This window comes from Oncorhynchus keta, chromosome 18 (genome assembly GCF_023373465.1).
Source record: "Oncorhynchus keta strain PuntledgeMale-10-30-2019 chromosome 18, Oket_V2, whole genome shotgun sequence".
In the NCBI taxonomy this organism is placed as follows: Eukaryota; Metazoa; Chordata; class Actinopteri; order Salmoniformes; family Salmonidae; genus Oncorhynchus; species Oncorhynchus keta.
Window position 1 is genome coordinate 1,369,462 of NC_068438.1, and position 22,395 is coordinate 1,391,856.

General features: G+C 44.5%; 2 protein-coding genes across 2 annotated transcripts; both read left to right on the forward strand.

The window, feature by feature from the left end:
* The first annotated feature begins 9 nt into the window (after window positions 1-9).
* On the forward strand, window positions 10-13,430 carry LOC118397026 (presenilins-associated rhomboid-like protein, mitochondrial). The gene is made up of 10 exons (XM_035791421.2): window positions 10-263; window positions 3,064-3,283; window positions 3,467-3,607; window positions 4,310-4,358; window positions 4,734-4,829; window positions 5,307-5,456; window positions 5,569-5,639; window positions 5,718-5,819; window positions 12,045-12,142; window positions 12,619-13,430. The coding sequence occupies exons 1-10, from the start codon at window positions 193-195 to the stop codon at window positions 12,740-12,742; spliced, it is 1,122 nt and encodes a 373-aa protein (XP_035647314.1). The 5' UTR covers window positions 10-192; the 3' UTR covers window positions 12,743-13,430.
* A 120-nt stretch (window positions 13,431-13,550) lies between these two features.
* On the forward strand, window positions 13,551-21,099 carry LOC127908584 (claudin-19-like). Its single transcript, XM_052467088.1, has 5 exons — window positions 13,551-14,035; window positions 19,871-20,030; window positions 20,159-20,240; window positions 20,406-20,501; window positions 20,830-21,099. The coding sequence occupies exons 1-5, from the start codon at window positions 13,808-13,810 to the stop codon at window positions 20,954-20,956; spliced, it is 693 nt and encodes a 230-aa protein (XP_052323048.1). The 5' UTR covers window positions 13,551-13,807; the 3' UTR covers window positions 20,957-21,099.
* Window positions 21,100-22,395: the final 1,296 nt, after the last annotated feature.

Genomic DNA, 22,395 nt, shown 5'->3' on the forward strand with positions numbered 1-22,395 from the left:
AGGTTTGGATAATTAGCGTAGCACGTTAGGAGAATGAGGGGTAGGGGGTTAGCTAAAATGCTAAAATATTATACTTTTGACGTAAATTTGACAAAAGCTGGATACCTTCTAACCATATGACCCAGTTATGTTTGGCTGTTTTAGACTGTTGACCCGGTAGCGAATGTAGGAGGGGTCATTCGTTTTACCAACATGGCGTGGAGGGGTTGCGTTTTAAGATGGGCTAGGGCTGACATCATTAGTACAGCAACCAGAGGAAACAGGTATGGTGTACTCAATGTATTTTGCCCTTGGCTGAGATCTTGGCAACTGATGTATGTATTGTCAGTCTAGAAATTATAGCTAAAACTCAGCTAGCGGCTGCCATAGCTAGCTACTGTAGGTTATCGTGATGATGAACAGCTGATCACTTTGAGACACGTTGCTAGTGGTGCCACAGTCCGCTAGTCTTTGCAACCACAGTTGTAGTAATATCGGTGGCTGCTTGTTACCTCAGTATTCCCATTGAATTATTGTTTGATTAGTTGGACTTCTTCTGTGCCATGTAGCTAGCTATCTTTTGGGAGCTCCCAAAAGAATGAATTTACAGTTAGCACAGTTTCTCTTAATCCTGGTCCTGTGCAATGCTTGTAAAAGTACCCAATTGTCAAACTTGAGTAAAAGTAAAGATCCCTTTTTAATAGAAAGTTTTTCAAGTAAAAGTGAGTTACCCAGTAAAATACTACTTGAGTAAAAGTATTTGGTTATAAATACAGTGCTTTCGAAGATTATTCAGACGCCTTGACTTTTTCCCCCACGTTATATTACAGCCTTATTCAAAAATGTATTATTTTTTTGTTTTATTTAATATATCTACACACAGTACCCCATAATGACAAAGCAGGTTTTTAGAAATCTTTGAAAATGTATTAAAAATATAAAACAGAAATAGCTTTATTGACATTATTATGGCCAGCAGCATTACCACCCTGCATACCACTGCTGGCTTGCTTCTAAGCAGGGCTGGTCCTGGTCAGTTCCTGGATGGGAGACCAGATACTGCTGGAAGTGGTGTTGGAGGGCCAGTAGGAGGCACTCTTTCCTCTGGTCTAAAAAAATATCCCAATACCCCAGGGCAGTGATTGGGGACACTGCCCTGTGTAGGGTGCCATCTTTCGAACGGGATGTTAAACGGGTGTCCTGACTCTGAGGTCATTAAAGATCCCATGGCACTTATTGTAAGAGTAGGGGTGTTAACCCCGGTGTCCTGGCTAATTCCCAATCTGGCCCTCAAACCATCACGGTCACCTAATAATCCCCAGTTTACAATTGGCTCATTAATCCCTCTCCTCCCCTGTAAACTATTCTCCAGGTTGTTGCTGCAAATGAGAATGTGTTCTCAGTCACCTTACCTGGTAAAATAATGGATAAATAAATACATAAGTATTCAGAACTTTTGCTATGAGACTCGAAATTGAGCCCCGGTGCATCCTGTTTCCATTGATCATCTTTGAGCTGTTTCTACAACTTGATTGGAGTCCACTTAAGGTAAATTCCATTGATTGGATGTGATTTGGAGAGGTACAGACCTGTCTATATAAGGTCCCACAATTGACACTGCACGTCAGTGCAAAAACCAAGCCATGAGGTCGAAGGAATTGTCTGTAGAGCTCTGAGACAGGATTGTGTCTGCACAGATCTGGGAAAGGGTACCAAAACATTTCTTCAGCATTGAAGGTCCCCAATAACACAGTGGTTTCCATCATTCTTAAATGGGAGAAGTTTGGAACCACCAATCAATTAAATGTATTTATAAAGCCCTTTTTACATCAGCCGATGTCGCACATTTCTGTACAGAAACCCAGGCTAAAACCCCAAACAGCAAGCAATGCAGATGTAGAAGCACGGTGGCTAGGAAAAACTCCCTAGAAAGGGCAGAACCTAGGAAGAAACCTAGAGAGGAACCAGACTATGACGGGTGGCCAGTCCTCTTCTAGCTGTGCCGGGTGGAGATTATAACAGAACATGGCCAAGATGTTCAAACGTTCATAGATGACCAGCAGGGTCAGATAATAATGATCACAGTGGTTGTAGAGGGTGCAACAGGTCAGCACCTCAGGAGTAAATGTCGACTTTTCATAGCCGATCATTCAGCGTTAGAGACAGTAGGAGCGGTAGAGAGAGAGTCCAAAACAGCAGGTCCAGGACAAGGTAGCACGTCCAGTGAACAGGTCAGGGTTCCATAGCCCTGACTGGCTACCAAGACTCTTCCTAGAGCTGGCCATCCGGCCAAACTGGGCAATCGGGGGAGAAGGGCCTTTGTCAGGGAGGTGACCAAGAACCCGGTGGTCACTCTGACAGAGCTCCAGAATTTCTCTGTGGAGATGGGAGAACCTTCCAGGGGGACTAATACCAATCAGGCATTTATGGTAGAGTGGTCAGACAGAAGCCACTCCTCAGTAAAAGCACATAACACCCCGCTTGGAGTTTCATACCAAAAGGCACCTAAAGGACTCTCAGATCATGAGAAACAAGATTCTCTGGTCTGATGATACCAAGATTGAACTCTTTGGCCAAGATTGGACTAATTGTGTGAAATTGACTGTTTTCCTGTCCTGGTAAGCATTCAACATGTAACAACTACTTTTGGGTATAAGGGAAAATGTACGGAGTAAAAAGTACATTATTTTCTTTAGGAATGTAGTTAAGTAAGTACACTGCAGAAGGTTTTGCAAAGAACTAGTTACTATTGGACAAAATTCAGGTAGGTCTGTCCCTCCCCGTTCCCTTTGCTTAAGTTTGCCTCCATTTGGTTACTATCAAACCTTTTTATTTCGTGGAATTAGGTAGAGCTAGGGCAATAACAATAACTCCACCCCCCAGGACCAGGATGAAAAAACACTGATTAAGCAGATGCTCTTATCCAGAGTAACTTAGTAAGTTCCTCCCTTTTACTTTCAAGATCACTTCTCTTTTCTCTAGAAGGAGGATTCAAACCATTTCTCCTTTTACTCAATGTTATTATAGCTAAATAATTGACCAATCATCTTGCTCTTACTCTTCCCTGTTCATGCTTTTCCCTAGATTCACCCTCAACACTCAACAGAGATGTAGCTTCAGGAAAGCTGCGAAGGAGACAAAGACCAAGAAGGGGGTCATAGAGGAGACTGGGCCCTCACACACAGAGCCCAGTGAAGGACTCATCCACAAGAGGGGTGCATCTCCCCCCGTTCATCCCTCAGTGGCATACACACACCCCAGGAGCTTTGGCAGACTGGTCAAGCCCCTGGTGTTCACAATAGGGGTAGGTCTTTCTTTAACTTAACAAACACTATTCGATAAGCTATACTACAACACAGTACAATATAACTGCATTACCTGTTACACACTGAACAGGTATTACTGTTGCCGTCACAGAGGCCTCAGTTAGTCTATTGGCAAATTCAGCACAGCACTGACGGAATAAGGGGGACTAAAACTATGTTAGTTTACAGCCTGTTCATTTGGCACAGCGGCCATCTGGCAGTATGAGTCACTAAAGTCCCGGGTCCAGAGCTACTTTGACGAGGTCCGTGCCGACTGGCTGGAGAAACTACGGCCGCAGAAACAGGGGGATCTTCGCAAATGGGTGAGATGAAGGATGGGTCAAAACATGCGTGATATTGGGTTGATCCTTTTTTTCATTTGTTTTATACCATGCCTCATTATTTTGTATTCATCTTTATTGATACATTATACTGGACATTTTTTATTTTGCTGTCGCATTACCCGGCCTCTCCCCACAACATACACATACAGTACAACAGACTGGGAGCAGCGCAGGGTCCCTGGAACAGGGGTTAAAGGTTATAGTCTCTCCGCCATTTGTAACTGAATGGGATTTGAAGGTTACAAGGAGCAATTCTTCTGGTGATTATTTTGACGAATTATGAATTTGCGGTGCTGGCCTCTTTCAAGTTTTATAAGGAAAAGGGTTGATTTGGCCCAAGTTGTGGACTTTGCCACTCACACTAGGCCAAATATCTCAATGCACCCCCCAGGTTTGCAAGGCCAAATATTGCAATGCTCCCCCCCTCTTTTCTTGCTGAACTGTCGTCACACTGATGTCTTAGGGAGTTGATTCCCTATGCTGGGTCGTGTTCCTTACTACACACAACAGAAAATGTTTTAAAACATTTTGCAACAGAAAACTAAAATGTACGTTCCTTATTGGACCAGGTTGTCCCTCCCTGTTTCAGTCAGTTTTATTTTGTTCAGTGCCTAATGAACACAACCCAGGTTTCACTACATGTGTGGCTGTTTTTTCAGACCGGTTCTGTTTCTGTTACAGATCAACCAGTGGTGGAACGGCTTGAGTGAGGGACAACGTACTGTTACAGGTTAGTCTGTACTGAAGCCCATTCTTTTTTGTTTTTTTTCTTGTGTCCTTCTCGATAGTAACTAGTTGATACAGATATTTGGAGATGATGATTGTCACTTTCACTACTACCCTCTCTAACTTAAGATAATATTTACTTTTTGTCTGTACGAGACAGAAATGTACCCAACCACTTCAAATCACACATTATGATGGAAAGGCTGGAGCAGAGGGCAGCCGCAGTGCAGCACCCAATGTGCAGTTTAGGTTCCTTGCTCAAGGGAACATCCTGCCATGTTTTTCCAACCGTTAGCACCTCCCCCCATCTTTCATTATCCACTAATCTCTCATCTCTCATTCATTCTGTCTTTTTCTACTCCTCTCCTATCTCTCTCAGGGATCATAGCTGCTAATGCCGTGGTGTTTTGCTGTTGGAGGGTGCCGTCCCTCCAGCGCTCTATGATCAAATACTTCACATCCAACCCTGCCTCCAGTGAGTAGCGGAAACTATCATATCATGACAAATACACACAAAACTTGATCTCTGCCTCAGGAAGTGTTAATAGTAATAAGTGTCAGGATTAGGGCCCTGAGTTTTTCTTCACCTGACCAGGGAAATCTGGAGCCCTTGTTATAGGCTATAGTTTTTCCTGGTCAGGTAAAACTAGAGGCCCTAATCATGGCACTTCATTACTATTAACACTGACAGAGATCCAGTTTATTTGACATGTATATTAAAAAATTACAGTAAAAAGCGGCATAAAAAAAATATTAACAACTATACAGCCTCTATAGACCGATTTATACTCTGAAAAGACTTGTCCAATAAGAAATTGTGCACACGGTAGCAATCCCTAGCGAAACGTTTTGCGATGAAAATATTTCTTATAGGAAAAATTCAGGTAGATCCCTCCCCGTTCCTATTGAACACTTCCCTAATCATCTCCTCCTGTCTGTACCCTATCCACAGAAACCCTGTGTTTCCCCATGCTCCTGTCCACGTTCAGCCACTACTCCTTCTTCCACATGGCGGCCAACATGTACGTCCTCTGGAGCTTCTCCTCCAGCATCGTCTCCATGCTAGGCAGGGAGCAGTTCATGGCTGTCTACGTGTCTGCAGGTACCAGCACGCGTGTGTGAGAGACAAATGGCAGATTGTAATAGACAGATTACTAATCCTGAAAGTACAGATTTATTTTCAGAAAAATAATCAATCATCTCCTCATTGCAAGGTGTTATATCTACGATGTTCAGCTATGTGTGTAAGACAGCCAGCGGGCGCTTGGGTCCCTCTCTTGGAGCGGTAAGCACTAACATTTTAGACTCCCTTTGGAATTCCCCTTTACTTCCTGTTTCTGACATCACTTCCTGTCCTCTCCAGTCAGGAGCTATCATGACAGTCTTGGCTGCCGTCTGTACCAAAATGCCAGAGGCTAAGCTGGCAATCATCTTCCTCCCGATGTATGCTTTCTCTGCAGGCAATGTGAGTGAACAACCCTTACAGCACACTTAACCACACAGAAGTTCCATTCTAATTTTCTACCCATCTCCAGAAGTGTGCACTCAGGGATTTAAAGGAACATTTTCAACTTCATATTCGTCATCTCCAGAACTACCCCCAACATCAACATATGTTAAAATGTCACGTTTTATGTTTTGTAGTAAAAAAAGATTAGTAGACAATGCCTACTCAAAACCAGTGGTGTAAAGTACTTAAGTAAAACTACCATAAAGTATTAATTAAGTAGTTTTGGGGGGTACCTGTACTTTACTTAACTATTTATAGTTTTGACAACTTTTACTTCACTACTTTCCTAAATAAAATAATGTACTTTTTACTCCGTACATTTTCCCTGACACCCAAAAGTGCCTGTTACATTTTGACAGGAAAATGGTCCAATTCATGATCTTATCAAGAGAACATCCCTGGTCTTCCCTACTGCCTCTGATCTGGTGGACTCACTAAACACAAATGCTTTGTTTGTAAATTAATGTCTGTGTTGTAGTGTGCCCCCTGGCTATCTGCAAATACGAAATACAAATAAATAAATTGTGCTGTCTAGTTTGCATAATATAAGGATTTTGCAATTATTAATACTTTTACATTTTTAGCAATTCCATTTACTTTTGTTACTTAAGTCATACTTGAGTTTTAAATATACTTAAGTACTTTGTCCACCACTGCTCACAATTGGTCAAAGTCACATGAATAATACCAATGTCATTGGAAACACTTATCTTCCTCAGTCGTTTTTACTACAAAACATAGAAATGCACCGTTTTCACATACGTTGTTGATAGGGTGGTGCTGGAGATGATGACTATGAATACAATTGTGAAGTTTCCCTTTAAAAGTATTGGATTGGTGTAAGCATGGATGGGGGGAGTTTTCACCATAGTACACTCCCTCCCCCCCATGGGTATGAGGAATAAGGCAGGGAATTGCCAGGCACCTCACAATACAATAATATCATGATACTTCGGTGCCGATACGATATACAGTCCCAGTCAAAAGTTTGGACACACCTACTCATTTCAGAGTTTTTCTTTATTTTTACTATTTTCTACATTGTAGAATAATAGTAATGACAAACTATGAAATAACACATATGGAATGTTTTTAACACAAAGTGTTTCAACAAATCGAAATAGCCTGTGCTTGGTCGACTCACACTACGACTATTTCTCCATCTACAGTTGAAGTCGGAAGTTTACATACACCTTAGCCAAATGGATTTAAACTCCGTTTTTCACAATTCCTGACATTGAATCCTAGTCTTAGGTCAGTTAGAATCACCACTTTATGTTAAGAATGTGAAATGTCAGAATAATAGTAGAGATCAGCTGTTCGAGAGAATAATTTATTTCAGCTTTTATTTCTTTCATCGCATTTCCAGTGGGTCAGAAGTGTCACCTTAGTATTCTTTGTGTTCTTTATTATTTTGGTTAGGTCAGGGTGTGACATGGGTGATATGTGTGTTTTTGTCTTATTCTAGGGTGTTTGAACTGTCTAGGGGTTTTGTAGATTTATGGGGTTGTTTCCATCTAGGTGTTTATGTAGGTCTATGGTTGCCTAGATTGGTTCTCAATTAGAGGCAGGTGTTTATCGTTGTCTCTGATTGGGAACCATATTTAGGCAGCTATCTTCTTTGGGTATTTTGTTGGTTATTGTCTATGTTATGTTGCACGTTGGCACATTGTTTATATAGCGGTCACATTCGTCATATTCGTTTTTGTTCTTCGTATTCTTCATTTAATAAAGAAGAATGTATTCTAACGACGCTGCGCTTTGGTCTACTCCATACGACGATCGTGACAGAATAACCCACCAACGATGGACCAAGCAGCGTGGTAACGGACAGCAGCAGCAATCAAAGGACTTCTGGACTTGGGAGGAGATTCTGGATGGCAAAGGACCCTGGGCACAGCCAGGGGAATATCGCCGTCCCAAAGCAGCGAAAGCAGAGAGGCGCCGGTATGAGGAGGCAGCACGGCGGCGCGGCTGAAAGCCCGAGTGGTAGCCCCAAAAATGTATTGGGGGAGTGTGGCGAAGTCAGGTAGGAGACCTGCACCAGCTTCCCGTGCTTACCTTGGAGAGAGGGGGCGTTGTACCGGGCAGGCACCGTGTTATGCGGTGGAGCGCACGGTGTCCCCGAAGCGTGTGCATAGCCCGGTGCGGTACATTCCAGCTCCTCGTATCGGCCGGGCTAGAGTGGGCATCGAGCCAGGTGCCATGAAGCCGGCTCTACGCATCTGGTCTCCAGTGCGTCTCCTCGGGCCGGCATACATGGCACCAGCCTTACGCATGGTATCCCCGGTTCGCCTGCACAGCCCAGTGCGGGCTATTCCACCTCGCCGCACTGGCCTGGCTACGGGGAGCATTCAACCAGGTAAGGTTGGGCAGGCTCGGTGCTCCAGATCTCCAGTGCGCCTTCTCGGTCCGGTCTATCCGGTGCCATCTCCACACACCAGCCCTCCGGTGGCAGCGCCCCGCACCGGGCTTCCTGTGTGTCGCCAGAGCCCAGTTCTCCCTGTGTCCTCGACCCAGTACTACCAGTGCCGGCACCAGGCCTACAGTGCGCCTTGTCTGTCCTGCGCCGCCAGAGTCTCCCGTCTGTCCTGCGCCGCCAGAGTCTCCCGTCTGTCCTGCGCCGCCAGAGTCTCCCGTCTGTCCTGCGCCGCCAGAGTCTCCCCGTCAGAGTCTCCTGCTGTCCTGCGCCGCCAGAGTCTCCCGTCTGTCCTGCGCCGCCAGAGTCTCCCGTCTGTCCTGCGCCGCCAGAGTCTCCAGTCTGTCCTGCCAGAGTCTCCCGTCTGTCCTGCGCCGCCAGAGTCTCCCGTCTGTCCTGCGCCGCCAGAGTCTCCCTCTGTCCTGCGCCGCCAGAGTCTCCCGTCTGTCCTGCGCCGCCAGAGTCTCCCGTCTGTCCTGCGCCGCCAGAGTCTCCCGTCTGTCCTGCGCCGCCAGAGTCTCCCGTCTGTCCTGCGCCGCCAGAGTCTCCCGTCTGTCCTGCGCCGCCAGAGTCTCCCGTCTGTCCTGCGCCGCCAGAGTCTCCCGTCCAGAGTCGTCTGTCCTGCGCCGCCAGAGTCTCCCGTCTGTCCTGCGCCGCCAGAGTCTCCCGTCTGTCCTGCGCCGCCAGAGTCTCCCGTCTGTCCTGCGCCGCCAGAGTCTCCCGTCTGTCCTGCGCCGCCAGAGTCTCCCGTCTGTCCTGCGCCGCCAGAGTCTCCCCGTCTGTCCTGCGCCGCCAGAGTCTCCCGTCTGTCTGCGCCGCCAGAGTCTCCCGTCTGTCCTGCGCCGCCAGAGTCTCCCGTCTGTCCTGCGCCGCCAGAGTCTCCCGTCTGTCCTGCGCCGCCAGAGTCTCCCGTCTGTCCTGCGCCGCCAGAGTCTCCCGTCTGTCCTGCGCCGCCAGAGTCTCCCGTCTGTCCTGCGCCGCCAGAGTCTCCCGTCTGTCCTGCGCCGCCAGAGTCTCCCGTCTGTCCTGCGCCGCCAGAGTCTGTCTGTCCTGCGCCGCCAGAGTCTGTCCTGCGCCGCCAGAGTCCCCGTCTGTCCTGCGCCGCCAGAGTCTCCCGTCTGTCCTGCGCCGCCAGAGTCTCCCGTCTGTCCTGCGCCGCCAGAGTCTCCCGTCTGTCCTGCGCCGCCAGAGTCTCCCGTCTGTCCTGCGCCGCCAGAGTCTCCCGTCTGTCCTGCGCCGCCAGAGTCTCCCGTCTGTCCTGCGCCGCCAGAGTCTCCCGTCTGTCCTGCGCCGCCAGAGTCTCCCGTCTGTCCTGCGCCGCCAGAGTCTCCCGTCTGTCCTGCACCGCCAGCCAGCCAGGAGCTGCCAGAGCCGTCAGCCAGCCAGGAGCTACCCTTCAGTCCTGAGCTTCCAATTAACTTCTGGGCCACACACTGATTGCAGTCCATTTTAGCATAATCAATGCTTGGACTTTGTCTGAATTTGTGGGTGTTGTTTGTCCACTCGCCTCTTGAGGATTGACCACAAGTTCTCAATGGGATTAAGGTCTGGGGAGTTTCCTGGCCATGGACCCCAAATATTAAGCTGTTTAAAGGCACAGTCAACTTATTGTATGTAAACTTCTGACCCACTGGAATTGTGATACAGTGAAATAATCTGTCTGTAAACAATTGTTGGAAAAAGACTTGTCATGCACAAAGTAGATGTCCTAACCGACTTGCCAAAACTATAGTTTGTTAACAAGAAATTAATGGAGTGGTTGAAAATCTATTTTTAATGAATCCAACCTAAGTATATAATCTTCCAACTTCAACTGTATGCCATATATTGCAACTCGATACTGTTTTTATTGAGATTCGATGTTCCAAACATATTGCTGCTGCAGAAGGACAAGAGAGCCATCAGAAAATACATTTTGATCAGTCATGGAAATACAAGTGCTGAAATCACAAGTGCTGGTTCCCTATTTAAAAGATGGAGAAATGGCTATGAAGGAAAATTACTGGAATTTTGGTACAGGTACAGGAAACTAATGCAAAAATTAAAATGGTGATATTGAGCTATACTGAACAAAAATATAAATACAAAATGTAAAGTGTTTGTTTCATGAGCTGAAATAAAAGATCCCAGAAATGTTCCATATGCGTAAAAAGCTTATTTCTCTCATTTTTGTGCACAAATTTGTTTACATCCCTGTTAGTGAGCATTTCTCCTTTGCCAAGTTAATCCATTCACCTGACAGGTGTAGCAGATCAAGAAGCTGATTAAACAGCATGATCATTACACAGGTGCACCTTCTGCTGGGGACAAATATAATTTGGTTCATTTCTCTACCATAAACCTCCTCCAACGTAAATTTAGAGAATTTGGCAGTATTTTGCACACATCTTTATGCTACTTGGGGATTTAGTATTGTTGGTATTTCAGATTTTTGTTACGATGTGTGTTTGCATGTCTGATTTGGTATGTGTTTTGACAATTAGTATTTGGTCTTATTGTGGCTTTTGTTAAATGCCTTTAGTAGGGTGTCTTATGTGACCCATTGTGCAAATCAAATCAGTTTATTTGTCACGTGCGCCGAATACATAGACCTTACAGTGAAATGCTTACTTACAGGCTCTAACCAATGGTGGGAAAAAAAGATGTGTGTAGGTAAGTAAATAAATAAAACGACAGTAAAAAGACATTTGAAAAAAGAGTAGCAAGGCTATATACAGACCTGTTAGTCAGGCTTATTGAGGTAGTATGTACATGTAGGTATCGTTAAAGTGACTATGCATATGATGAACAGAGAGTAGCAGAAGCATAAAAAGAGGGGTTGGTGGGTGGTGGGTGGGACACAATGCAGATAGCCCGGTTAGCCAATGTGCGGGAGCACTGGTTGGTTGGGCCAATTTAGGTAGTATGTACATGAATGTATAGTTAAAGTGACTATGCATATATGATAAACAGGGGGTAGCAGCAGCGTAAAAGAGGGGTTGGGGGGACACACAATGCAAATAGTCCGGGTAACCATTTGGTTACCTGTTCAGGAGTCTTATGGCTTGTGTGTAAAAACTCTTGAGAATCCTTTTTGTCCTAGACTTGGCTCTCCGGTACCGCTTGCCATGCGGTAGTAGAGAGAACAGTCTATGACTGGGGTGGCTGGGCTCTTTGACAATTTTTAGGGCCTTCCTCTGTCACCGCCTGGTCCCGGATGACAGGCAGCTTAACCCCAGTGATGTACTGGGCCATACACACTACCCTCTGAAGTGCCTTGCGGTCGGAGGCCGAGCAATTGCCGTACCAGGCAGCGATGCAAGCGGTCAGGATGCTCTCCATGTTGCAGCTGTAGAACCTTTTGAGGATCTCCGGACCCATGCCAAATCTTTTTAGTTTCCTGAGGGGGAATTGGCTTTGTCGTGCCCTCTTCACGGCTGTCTTGGTGTGTTTGCCATCAAGCATGCTGTTTGAAGGATACACACACCAGGAGAGCTCTCAAGACTTGGATCACTGATTCTTGGCAAAAGTGTATCTTCAATATTTCCAAATAAGTAAAAATGTATTTTTTCTCCCCCTTAGTAGCTCTGACTTTACTGATAGCTACTTCATTGGGGAAAATGTACTTACTATTACTGTGATCTTTGCTTGTCCCTCCTAGCTGTTTTAAGATGAATGCTCTGGATAAGCATGTCTGCTAAATGACTAAAATGTAAGTGAGTCCAGGAAGTTATTTATTGTCCTGTTTATTCACACCATCTGTTTTCTCTTCTCCTGTCCAGGCATTGAAAGCCATCGTAGCTATGGACACAGCTGGCCTAGTTTTAGGATGGCGGTACTTCGACCACGCGGCCCATCTCGGCGGAGCTCTTTTTGGCATGTAAGTCTCACTCTGTTCAGCTAGGCGGAAAACCTTTTGGCTTGCAAGTCAGCTTCAAGTCCATCTGTCTGTCTGCTCTCATTCACTTATTCAATTACTCTCTCACACACTCATCCCCATTAAAATGACTTGCACAGGGCAGCAACAAAACATCTCAACATCTAATCAAGCTAGCTGTCTTTGACCATCTTCTCCACAATACCCCGGCTCTGCCGATTTTTGTTTGGGTGTCACTTAATCCTCTACCCCCACCCCCTCTAAAAACTGCTCCAGGGGTGACCACTCTTCTTCTCTTACCCCATACTGCTCCCAACCTATCGTGTACATGTGTGGTATTGGATCGGGTACCAAGACAGCCCAAATTGACAAATTAAGATATGTTATTGTATTCTCGTTTAAGCTCTGTCATTCTACCTCTCTTCCTATCTCTATATGTTCCTCACCTATTCTCTCTCTCTGATTTCTTTTTTTTGTAGCTGGTACATCATGTATGGCCACGAGCTGATATGGAAGAATCGCGAGCCTCTAGTTAAGGTGTGGCACGACCTTAGGACGAAGGGTCCTGGTGGGGGAGGAAACGGTGGCAGCGGCCCCCTGTAGAGCGCACTGGACTGTGTGAATGCATATGGATGGCAGAAGATTGTCAATAGTATCAACAGCCTTGCTGGCCACACAAACCAAAGCCAAACTCTCCATTTACCCCACACAGACACAAGCTCTATGTTTGTCTCTCACACTCACACATGTAAATGCCATCTGTATTCAGTACTCTCTCTCTCACTCACTTATACACACATACTACAAAATAATGCAGGGCTTTTGTGTTAATCATGCTTTTATGTGTTTGTGAGAGAAGAGAGGACACAATGGGGACATATTGTGAATACAGGCCCTAGTGTAACTCAATAAAGTGTTGATCTATAATTAGTTTAACCTTTTTACATCATAATCAGTAAGATTATATGTGAATACGGACCCAGGAGCCTACAGGTCGTCATCATCTCCCCAAATGCTGAGGTGGAGGTTTAAACCCTAAGATACGAAACCCCTCCCACTGTCAGTACAGGGGATGGCTAGGGAGCTACAATGTCAAAACCGATATCACATCTACATGTGTTTTTTATATGATGAAGTCTATATTCAAAGGCACTCATTATTCACTGGTCCCTGCAAAGAGCAGGTGTTAATGTTTTGTAGACTCAGTGTGTGTACAGGAATATTTGTTGTAGATTAAAGAAAACGTTTAGTTTATTTGATTCAAATAAAATGTGTATTTGTCTTGCTCCAAGCTATAGCTCTACTTGGATTTATTTCCATATGTACAGTATTTACCATGTAGGATTGTCTTGACTATTTCACTAAAAGAGTCTCATGTCTATCAAACTGAGAAAGGTGATGGACTAACCCTAACCCACTATATGTCGGTAGTTCAGATAAAGTATTTTCCTGGTTGTTAAAACCACGTTAACAAAACGTCTTTGTACAACCATCATACAATCTGACCATGATGACATAAAATACATCATATTGACGACAGTGCAACCAGTTTTGCCAACTGGCATATAGCTAACACTCATTGTTTGTAGGTTAATAACTACTACATAACAAAAACATGTTGTTCTGCCTTATCTCTTCCAAGTAAATCAGGCAGCATAACCGACCACTATGCTTTTAGCCTTCCAGGTCCTGGGTCTGTCTTTAGGGGTGATGGGCTGGTGTCTGGAGAACAGCGGCACTAGTTCCCATTCCTGGAGGGTCCACAGCCACTCTCAGACTGTCACAACCAACAACTGGCAGTTTGAGGGCCTGTGGATGACCTGCGCAGCCAAGACTCTGGGCTCTGTGCAGTGCCAGAGATACAAGACTGTACTGGAGCTACCAGTTGAGAGACACATGCAATACTCAGTGCAATACTCACATGGACTATTAAAGGGCCAATCTTTAGTTTAAACAAAAACAAAATAGTTTTGGTAAACAGCGGAGGAATGTTGTTGGAGAAATGTAACCACTTTCAAATTCAAAGCGCCATGGATGCATGAACTGACCATCCAAACTATAGTTTTAACCATGTTCAAAAAAATCCTTGGCAATCTATACAGAGTACCCCATAATGACAAAGCGAAAACAGTTTTCAGACCCTTTGCTATGAGACTCGAAATTGAGCTCTGCTGCATCCTGTTTCCTACTGATCATCCTTGAGATGTTTCTACAACTTGATTGGAGTCCAACTGTGGTAAATTCAATTGATTGGATATGATTTGGAAAGGCACACACCTGTCTATATAAGGTCCAACAGTTGACAGTGCATGTCAGAGTAAAATCCAAGACATGAGGTCGAAGAAGTTGTCCATAGAGCTTTGAGACAGGATTGTGTCGAGGCACAGATCTGGGGAAGGGTACCAAAACATTTCTGCAGCATTGAAGGTCCCCAAGAACAGTTTAGAACCACCAAGACACTTCCTAGAGCTGGCCACCCAGCCAAACTGAACAATCGGGGGAGAAGGACCTTGGTCAGGGAGGTGACCAAGAATCCGATAGTCACTCTATAGTTCCTCTATGGAGATGGGAGAACCTACCGGAAGCACAGCCATCTCTGCAGCACTCCACCAATCAGGCCTTTTTCAGGCCTTTAGTGACCAGACGGAAGCCACTCCTCAGTAAAAGAAACATGGCAGCCTGCATGGAGTTTGCCAAAAGATTCTCCGGTCTGATGAAACCAAGATTGAACTCTTTGGCTTGAATGCCAAGTGTAACATCTGGAGTAAACCTGGCACCATCCCTACGGTGAAGCATGGTGGTGGCAGAATCATGCTGTGGGGATGTTTTTCAGTGGCAGGGACTGGGAGACTAGTCAGGATCGAGGCAAAGATGAACAGAACAAAGTACATAGAGATCCTTGATGCAAACCTGCTCCGGACCTCAGACTGGGGCGACGGTTCACCTTCCAATAGGACAACCACCCTAAGCACACAGCCAAGGCAACGCAGGAGTGGCCTGGGACAAATTTCTGAATGTCCTTGAGTGGCCCGGACTTGAACGCGATCGAACATGACCTGAAAATAGCTGATCAGCAACACCCATTCATCCTGACAGAGCTTGAGAGGATCTGCAGAGAGGAATGGGAGAAACTCCCTAAATACAGTTGTGCCAAGCTTGTAGCGTCATAACCAAAGAGATTGTAGGCTGCCATAGGTGCTTCAATTAAGTATTGAGTAAAGGGTCTGAATACTTATGTAAATATAATTTATATATATATATATATATTAGCGCAAACATTTCTAAAAAACCTTTTTGCTTTGTCATTATGGGCTATTGTTGAGGGGGGAACTATCTGCCTCTAACCCTAGGAAGCTCTTTGCCACCTTCTCCTCCCTCCTGAATCCTCCTCCCCTCCTCCCTCTCTGCAGATGACTTCGTCAACCATTTTGAAAAGAAGGTCGACGACATCCGATCCTCGTTTGCTAAGTCAAACGACACCGCTGGTTCTGCTCACACTGCCCTACCCTGTGCTCTGACCTCTTTCTCCCCTCTCTCTCCAGATGAAATCTTGCGTCTTGTGACGGCCGGCCGCCCAACAACCTGCCCGCTCGACCTTAACCCCTCCTCTCTTCTCCAGACAATTTCCGGAGACCTTCTCCCTTACCTCACCTCGCTCATCAACTCATCCCTGACCAAAGCGAGAGATCTGAAAAAACCTACACTCGATCCCTCCGATGTCAACAACTACAGACCAGTATCCCTTCTTTCTTTTCTCTCCAAAACTCTTGAACGTGGTGGCCAGCTCTCCCGCTATCTCTCTCAGAATGACCTTCTTGATCCAAATCAGTCAGGTTTCAAGACTAGTCATTCAACTGAGACTGCTCTTCTCTGTCTCCGCACCGCTAAAGCTAACTCTCTCTCCTCTGCTCTCATCCTTCTAGACCTATCGGCTGCCTTCGATACTGTGAACCATCAGATCCTCCTCTCCACCCTCTCCGAGTTGGGCATCTCCGGCGCGGCCCACGCTTGGATTGCATCCTACCTGACAGGTCGCTCCTACCAGGTGGCGTGGCGAGAATCTGTCTCCTATCACCACTGGTGTCCCCCAGGGCTCTGTTCTAGGCCCTCTCCTATTCTCGCTATACACCAAGTCACTTGGCTCTGTCATAAGCTCACATTCTCCTATCATTGCTATGCAAAACCAATTAATCTTTCCTTTTGACCAGGTGTCATCTGCATGTCTGGCAGACATATCAGTGTTGACGGATCACCACCTAGCTTCGGCAAACGGAGCTGCTCTTCCTCCCGGGGAAGGACTGCCCGTTCCATGATCTTTCACGGTTGACAACTCCATTGTGTCCTCCTCCCAGAGCGAAGAACCTTGGCGTGATCCTGGACAACACTCTGTCGTTCTCAACTAACATCAAGGCGGTGGCCCGTTCCTGTAGGTTTCTACAACAAAGACCCTGCCTCACACAGGAAGCGGCGCAGGTCCTAATCCAGGCACTTGTCATCTCCCGTCTGAATACTGGCTTGCCTGTGCCATTAAACCCCTACAACTCATCCAAGCAGCACTGTTCAACCTTCATGCTCTCTCCACTGGCTTTACTTTACAAGACCATGGTGCTTGCCTACGGAGCTGTAACGGCACCTCATACCTCCAGGCTCTGATCAGGCCCTACACCCAAACAAGGGCACTGCGTTCATCCACCTCTTATTTGAGGAAGTCGCTCAGCCCAGTCAAAACTGTTTGCTGCTCTGGCTCCCCAATGGTGGAACAAACTCCCTACGACGCCAGGACAGCGGAGTCAATCACCACCTTCCGGAGACACCTGAAACCCCACCTCTTTAAGGAATAAAAGGATTAATCCTTCTCACCCCCCTTAAAAGATTTAGATGCACTATTGTAAAGTGGCTGTTCCACTGGATGTCATGTAATGCAATTTTAACTCATAAGAGCGTCTAGCTAAATGACTTAAATGTAATGTAAATGGGACACCACGGAAGAGGTCGTTTAAAGAGTTATCATCTTGAATTAAACTTTAAATGTCATCACCTATCACATGAATAAACAGTCATCTTATAATAATCATTATCTCTTATCATATCATCATTCAGAACAGTTGTAATCTCATCCATCTGCAAAAACCGAATCCTTACTCTTGATTCAGTACTACTCAAATTGGTTTAATTATGTATTTACTAGCTAACTATATAATAACAGGATAACATATACACTTAATACATGAGACAAAGGTCCCTAGTGGACTTTTACAATACGGTGGCTTTTTACACAACAACATGGAGAAAGAGAAAAAAGACACTCATCGTCGATACTTTTCAGAACTATCCTCACATTTATCATATAGTTTGTACATGAACCACTGCCCATTTGAAATAAGGAATCATTCGTGATTTGACAAGAGTAGTAAGGATTGTTTGAAGAGTTTGAGATATTTGACTCAGGACAGCTAATCAGCTGTACCAGTGATTGTCTGAGAGGGAATTTGTTTTACCACTCATGTTGGTATTCAGGATTCGGACCATGGTGGACATGAGCTGCAGCTCGCCGTCTCTCTGGTCTCAAAGAAGGTGAGTTTATTTCTTCACCTCATGTTGAGGTTTAAAGTTCCAACCATTTCAAACATGTAGCTCTCACCTCATGTTTCCTGGTCTCTGAGATTCAGCGTTTAAACCACTTTAGACTTGGGCTGCAACTCCCCATCTTTCCTGGTCTACTGTTAATTTCTGTGGGCAATCCTTTTATGCACTCAAGTCAAAGGGGACGGTTCCATCACTCTGACATGCTCTCTGACCTCATTCAGGGCGTGGCTACTTACTATGAACAGTATATAGGAGATTCTCTTATCCCTCCTAAAATCACATTCATATCTTAACAAAAATTCTTCAATAATTTTCCATATTATATTATATGCACAACATTGGATGGAAACTTGACAGATAAAGGGGATATACTTTCCAAGTTACAGTATTTTTTTATACCAGTTTTAATGACATAACAAAATAAATAACAACATGACATTAGTTTTCTATAGCTCCCCACTGACCATTCACCACATTCTTATGTTAGAAATATTGATCCAGTATTCAGTTTTGGACATGTTAGAGTTTTGGCGAGAAAAGCTGTCTGTTAACAAAGACATTCCTTTGCTTGATACTAAAGTGGGAGAAATATCCCCTTCTCCTGCAGGGTATAAACGGTCAAAGACATACTTCCTTCACCTGGTAGATGTCTCAAGTTTCAAAATGAGGAGTGTGTATGCACGGACATTAGTTTGTGGGCAAAAGCAATGTATAAACATTGCAAAGGCGCCTTTCGATTAACTAATGCCAGCCAACAGTGTGACCCTAGCAGTTACATTAAAATCCTTAGACTCTTGATGGAGTTTTACATTTGTAAGGTGAATATGCTGCTTTGATAAGTGTCCATACAGCACAAATTAATTAAGAAACTGAGCAAAGATCTAAAGAAGTATTTGCGTTACAAAAGTATTGTGTAGTTGAGGCTGACATACTGTATCTGTTAAATAAATTGTAGCATGCCTGTAGTACGGAGGACAGCCTCAGCAGGACTTTTTGAAGCTGTTCTCATAATGGACACTGTAGTATGGTAGTCTTTTTGAATTCCTTTCCAATGTGACGGACACTTTCAACTGGCTACCTCCAGACTGAAGAATGCATGCCATATGGTCTCAGTTTCAGGCCATGAAAGTACTCTGGATGTAAATCGCACAAGTATGTATCATTGTATCATCGCTCAGTCAATCATTGACAGTCACACTGACCTTGGTTTCCTTTCACCTCTATGACACAGCAACAGGCTCCTAGATAAGCACATGTTCATAAGAATGAAGAACTGTAGTCAGAACTGTAGTCACCTTACCACCAAAGGTCAGAGTACTTTCATTGTTACAGAGAGAGAATAAAAGAGTTTTGTCTAACCTGAAAATAATAGTGAGCATATTCTAAGGAGATACCAATGGCAAACCTCAATGGCAGGTATCTATTGTGAAACTCCTGATTTAATAGTTGAGGAAGTCAAACAGTGTCATTGCTTTCGATTAACCAATCTGTCATATTGTTTATCTCCTTAGACTACCCCTAAGCTGAGTTTGACACCCCTGTCAAAGGGAACTGTAAAGGGAAAAGTTTCCTGCTCCTCTGTCACTTCCCTCTTAAACAAATGGTTAATGTTACGATGCGATTTTGCTGTGTGAAGGTCAGTCAATTACATACAGCAACCTTAACTAGTTCGCTTTGTTGGATTCCTGATGTTGCCAAATGTTTTAAGAATAAGAGGAACACAATCTGTCTTCATATTCTCAATGGAGTGTCACTTCAGCAAACATGAATGATCCATGCATTGCTACAGTTCTGTATCTTAGACACACCCTACATCTGATTTAACGTGTGTTCTGTAGTTCACATACAGGAAGTTGATATAGGCATTTAGCGGTATGTCTAACAATGAAAAAAAGGCCACCAGTACTTGCTTGATAGCATCAATTGAAGTCTGTTTATTTTCTTTAGGCAACATGTCCCACTAGCACACCCTGCAAAATGTATGCTATGCCTTCTTTAGTGTGTGTGTGTGTGTTGTGAGACACGCAAGGGGATAGAGTTGAGCACATTTCCCGTATTGACTCCAAGGCCCAGTCTGCTCAGGCCCTCTATCGATCCAATGTCTGTTGTTGACTGGAACTCTGTTTCTTCCTGTGGTCAGATTACATACAGGAATGTCGAGCCCTGATGATCATCGCTCTGCTCCTGGGTCTAGCGTCCATCATTGTGTCAGTGCGGGGGCTGAAATGCACAGAGATCGGCAGCACTTCTGAACAGGCCACGGGCAAAATCATTCTGTCCGGCGGCAGCTTGTTCATCTTATCAGGTGTGTCCCCAACTGCCAGCATCATCACCAGAGTACCAATCTCTCTCTCTCGCTTCTTCCCCTCCCCCCACTCCGCATCTCTCTTTCTTCTGCCGCTTATCAACCATCTCAATCTGCCTCTCCTGCAGGTCTTTCCACCTTGACTGCTGTGTCATGGTACGCTGCGTGGGTGGTGCAGGAGTTCCTTGATCCATTCCTTGCAGGAGTAAGGTGAATACACATCCCAAAAGCTGAAGGTACTGCCTGGGAATTGGCGTTCTAGTTAGATCCTTAACCAATCAATTAAAACCTTGTTAATAAAAACCTTTTATTGAAGGAATCATTCTGATTTGGATACACACACACGTAAAGTTGATTCATTCTCTGTCCCTGTAGGTTTGAGCTGGGTACAGGTCTATACAGGTCGGCCATTCTAGGTGGGGTCATGCTCTGCTGTTCCTGTAAGAGAGGTCCACCAGCACCACCAACAGGGTGAGTAATTGCACCCACAAAGTTGAGTCCCAAATTACACATGAATCCCTATATAGTGCAGTATAGGGCTCTGGTCAAAAGTGGTGCACTATATAGCCATTTGAGATGCAACCAAAGACACTTCCTACTCCCAAAGCTAACGCGCAAGCTAACCATTATCCTACCAAAACCATGGTCTTGGTTGGGCAAAGAGAGGACAACGCTATCTCAGGTCTCCAGGCAGGTGATGGCTAGCCAACACTAGTTAGCTAACGATTTCCCATCTGTTACATGAACTAGTCAAAGAAATCATTGTTGCCCAATATTTTGTACCCTGCTTGTCTTACAGGGGATATTCATACAACTACTCAAAAACTAGCCGTGGACAACAGGTCTACAGGGCAGCACCTGTGTCCGTCGGGGAGTTAAAAAAAAAATGTTGTTTGTTTGTATGTTTCCGTTTATTACTTCAGTAAAGTGTAATTTTACTGGTTTGCATTTGCTGTTATATTTTTGTTGTTTTGTTTTTGTCTTCTTGAGTTGCGTGAGTCACTGTGAATATTAATGCAATGTTTATTACTTTGAAATGTTTCGAAAATAAAACTATTTCTCTATGGATGATTATTGTTCTATTGATATTTTATATCTAAATTAATAGAAAATATAAGCTATGCCACAACTCCAAATTAATGGACAACATACCCACTGGTATGTTCAATTTCATTGAAATGATTGATTCAATCAGTGTGTGCCCAGTGGGTAAGGAGTGAATCCTTTTATTCTAATCTGACTATAGCCATATGTTCAAGTAATGTCTTGTGATTGCTCAGCTCCTTGCTTGACATTTAATGAAAAAAACATTGTGATATTCTGTTCTTTAACATTTCATCTGATATGTCTACAATGTGACTAATTTAGATACTTTGGTCAGAATCTGTTGTACAAATCTACAGTTGGACTGCTTTAAACAGGGAAAAATACAGTAATTGGTTCATATAACCAGCATCACTGTGCTAGATTATTTGTTTCACTTTCTCCCTCCACTTGCCACTGACTGGGCTTGAACCCCACTTAGAAAAAATGGTTTATTTGGTTTCTATATAGAACTTTTGGGGTCGTTGGTCAAAAGGTTAACTTTTATCCGAAAAATGTTCTCAAGCCTCTGAAGATAGAAAGTCATCCTGCAGGCTGAATGGTGTTTCCTCTGATACATTGGTGTGGCTGGCTTCTGGGTTAAGCGAGCAGTGTGTCAAGAAGAAGTGCGCCTTGGCAGGGTCGTGTTTCGGAGGACTCATGGCTCTCAACCTTCGCCTCTCCCTAGTCTGTAGTGGAGTTGCAGCGATTGGACAAGACTGTAAAACTACCAATTGGGGAGAAAAAAAGTTTTTAAATGAGAAAATAAAGAATTAGATGAAGTTCTTCCAGAGTTTGAGTACTAAGCTACCTGTTTTTAGGAACGAGCCACTTAACTAGACACTTTACAAGCTAGCTAATAAATGTTAATTTTAATTATTGGCTAAATAGGCTGCATTTAGACAAGAAGCCCAATTCTTTCTTTTGACCAATCAGATCAGCTCTGACAATGATCTGATGGGAATTGGGCTGCCTGTCTAAATATGGCCTTAGAGCTACAGACCCAGCCTGACATTGGCAATCAGAAAATTGTTATTTCAGTGTGGAGTCAGATGGGGGGACGATGTTACATTTTTTATTTTATTTTTTTATTTCACCTTTATTTAACCAGGTAGGCTAGTTGAGAACAATTTCTCATTTACAACTGCGACCTGGCCAAGATAAACGCATAGCAGTGTGAACAGACAACAACACAAAGTTGCACATGGAGTAAACAATAAACAAGTCAATAACACAGTAGAAAAAATAAAAAAATAGTCTATTTACATTGTGTGCAAAAGGC

What these genes read in the sequence shown, in the direction of transcription:
- LOC118397026 (XM_035791421.2), top strand. Translation starts at nt 193, where the DNA reads ATGGCGTGGAGGGGTTGCGTTTTAAGATGGGCTAGGGCTGACATCATT. An exon ending in CCCTGGTGTTCACAATAGGG is followed by an intron (nt 3,284 to 3,466) that starts GTAGGTCTTTCT and finishes AAACTATGTTAG; the next exon opens with TTTACAGCCTGTTCATTTGG. An exon ending in GGCGGAGCTCTTTTTGGCAT is followed by an intron (nt 12,143 to 12,618) that starts GTAAGTCTCACT and finishes TTTTTTTTGTAG; the next exon opens with CTGGTACATCATGTATGGCC.
- LOC127908584 (XM_052467088.1), top strand. Translation starts at nt 13,808, where the DNA reads ATGCTTTTAGCCTTCCAGGTCCTGGGTCTGTCTTTAGGGGTGATGGGC. An exon ending in AGCTACCAGTTGAGAGACAC is followed by an intron (nt 14,036 to 19,870) that starts ATGCAATACTCA and finishes TGGTCAGATTAC; the next exon opens with ATACAGGAATGTCGAGCCCT. An exon ending in CCATTCCTTGCAGGAGTAAG is followed by an intron (nt 20,241 to 20,405) that starts GTGAATACACAT and finishes CTGTCCCTGTAG; the next exon opens with GTTTGAGCTGGGTACAGGTC.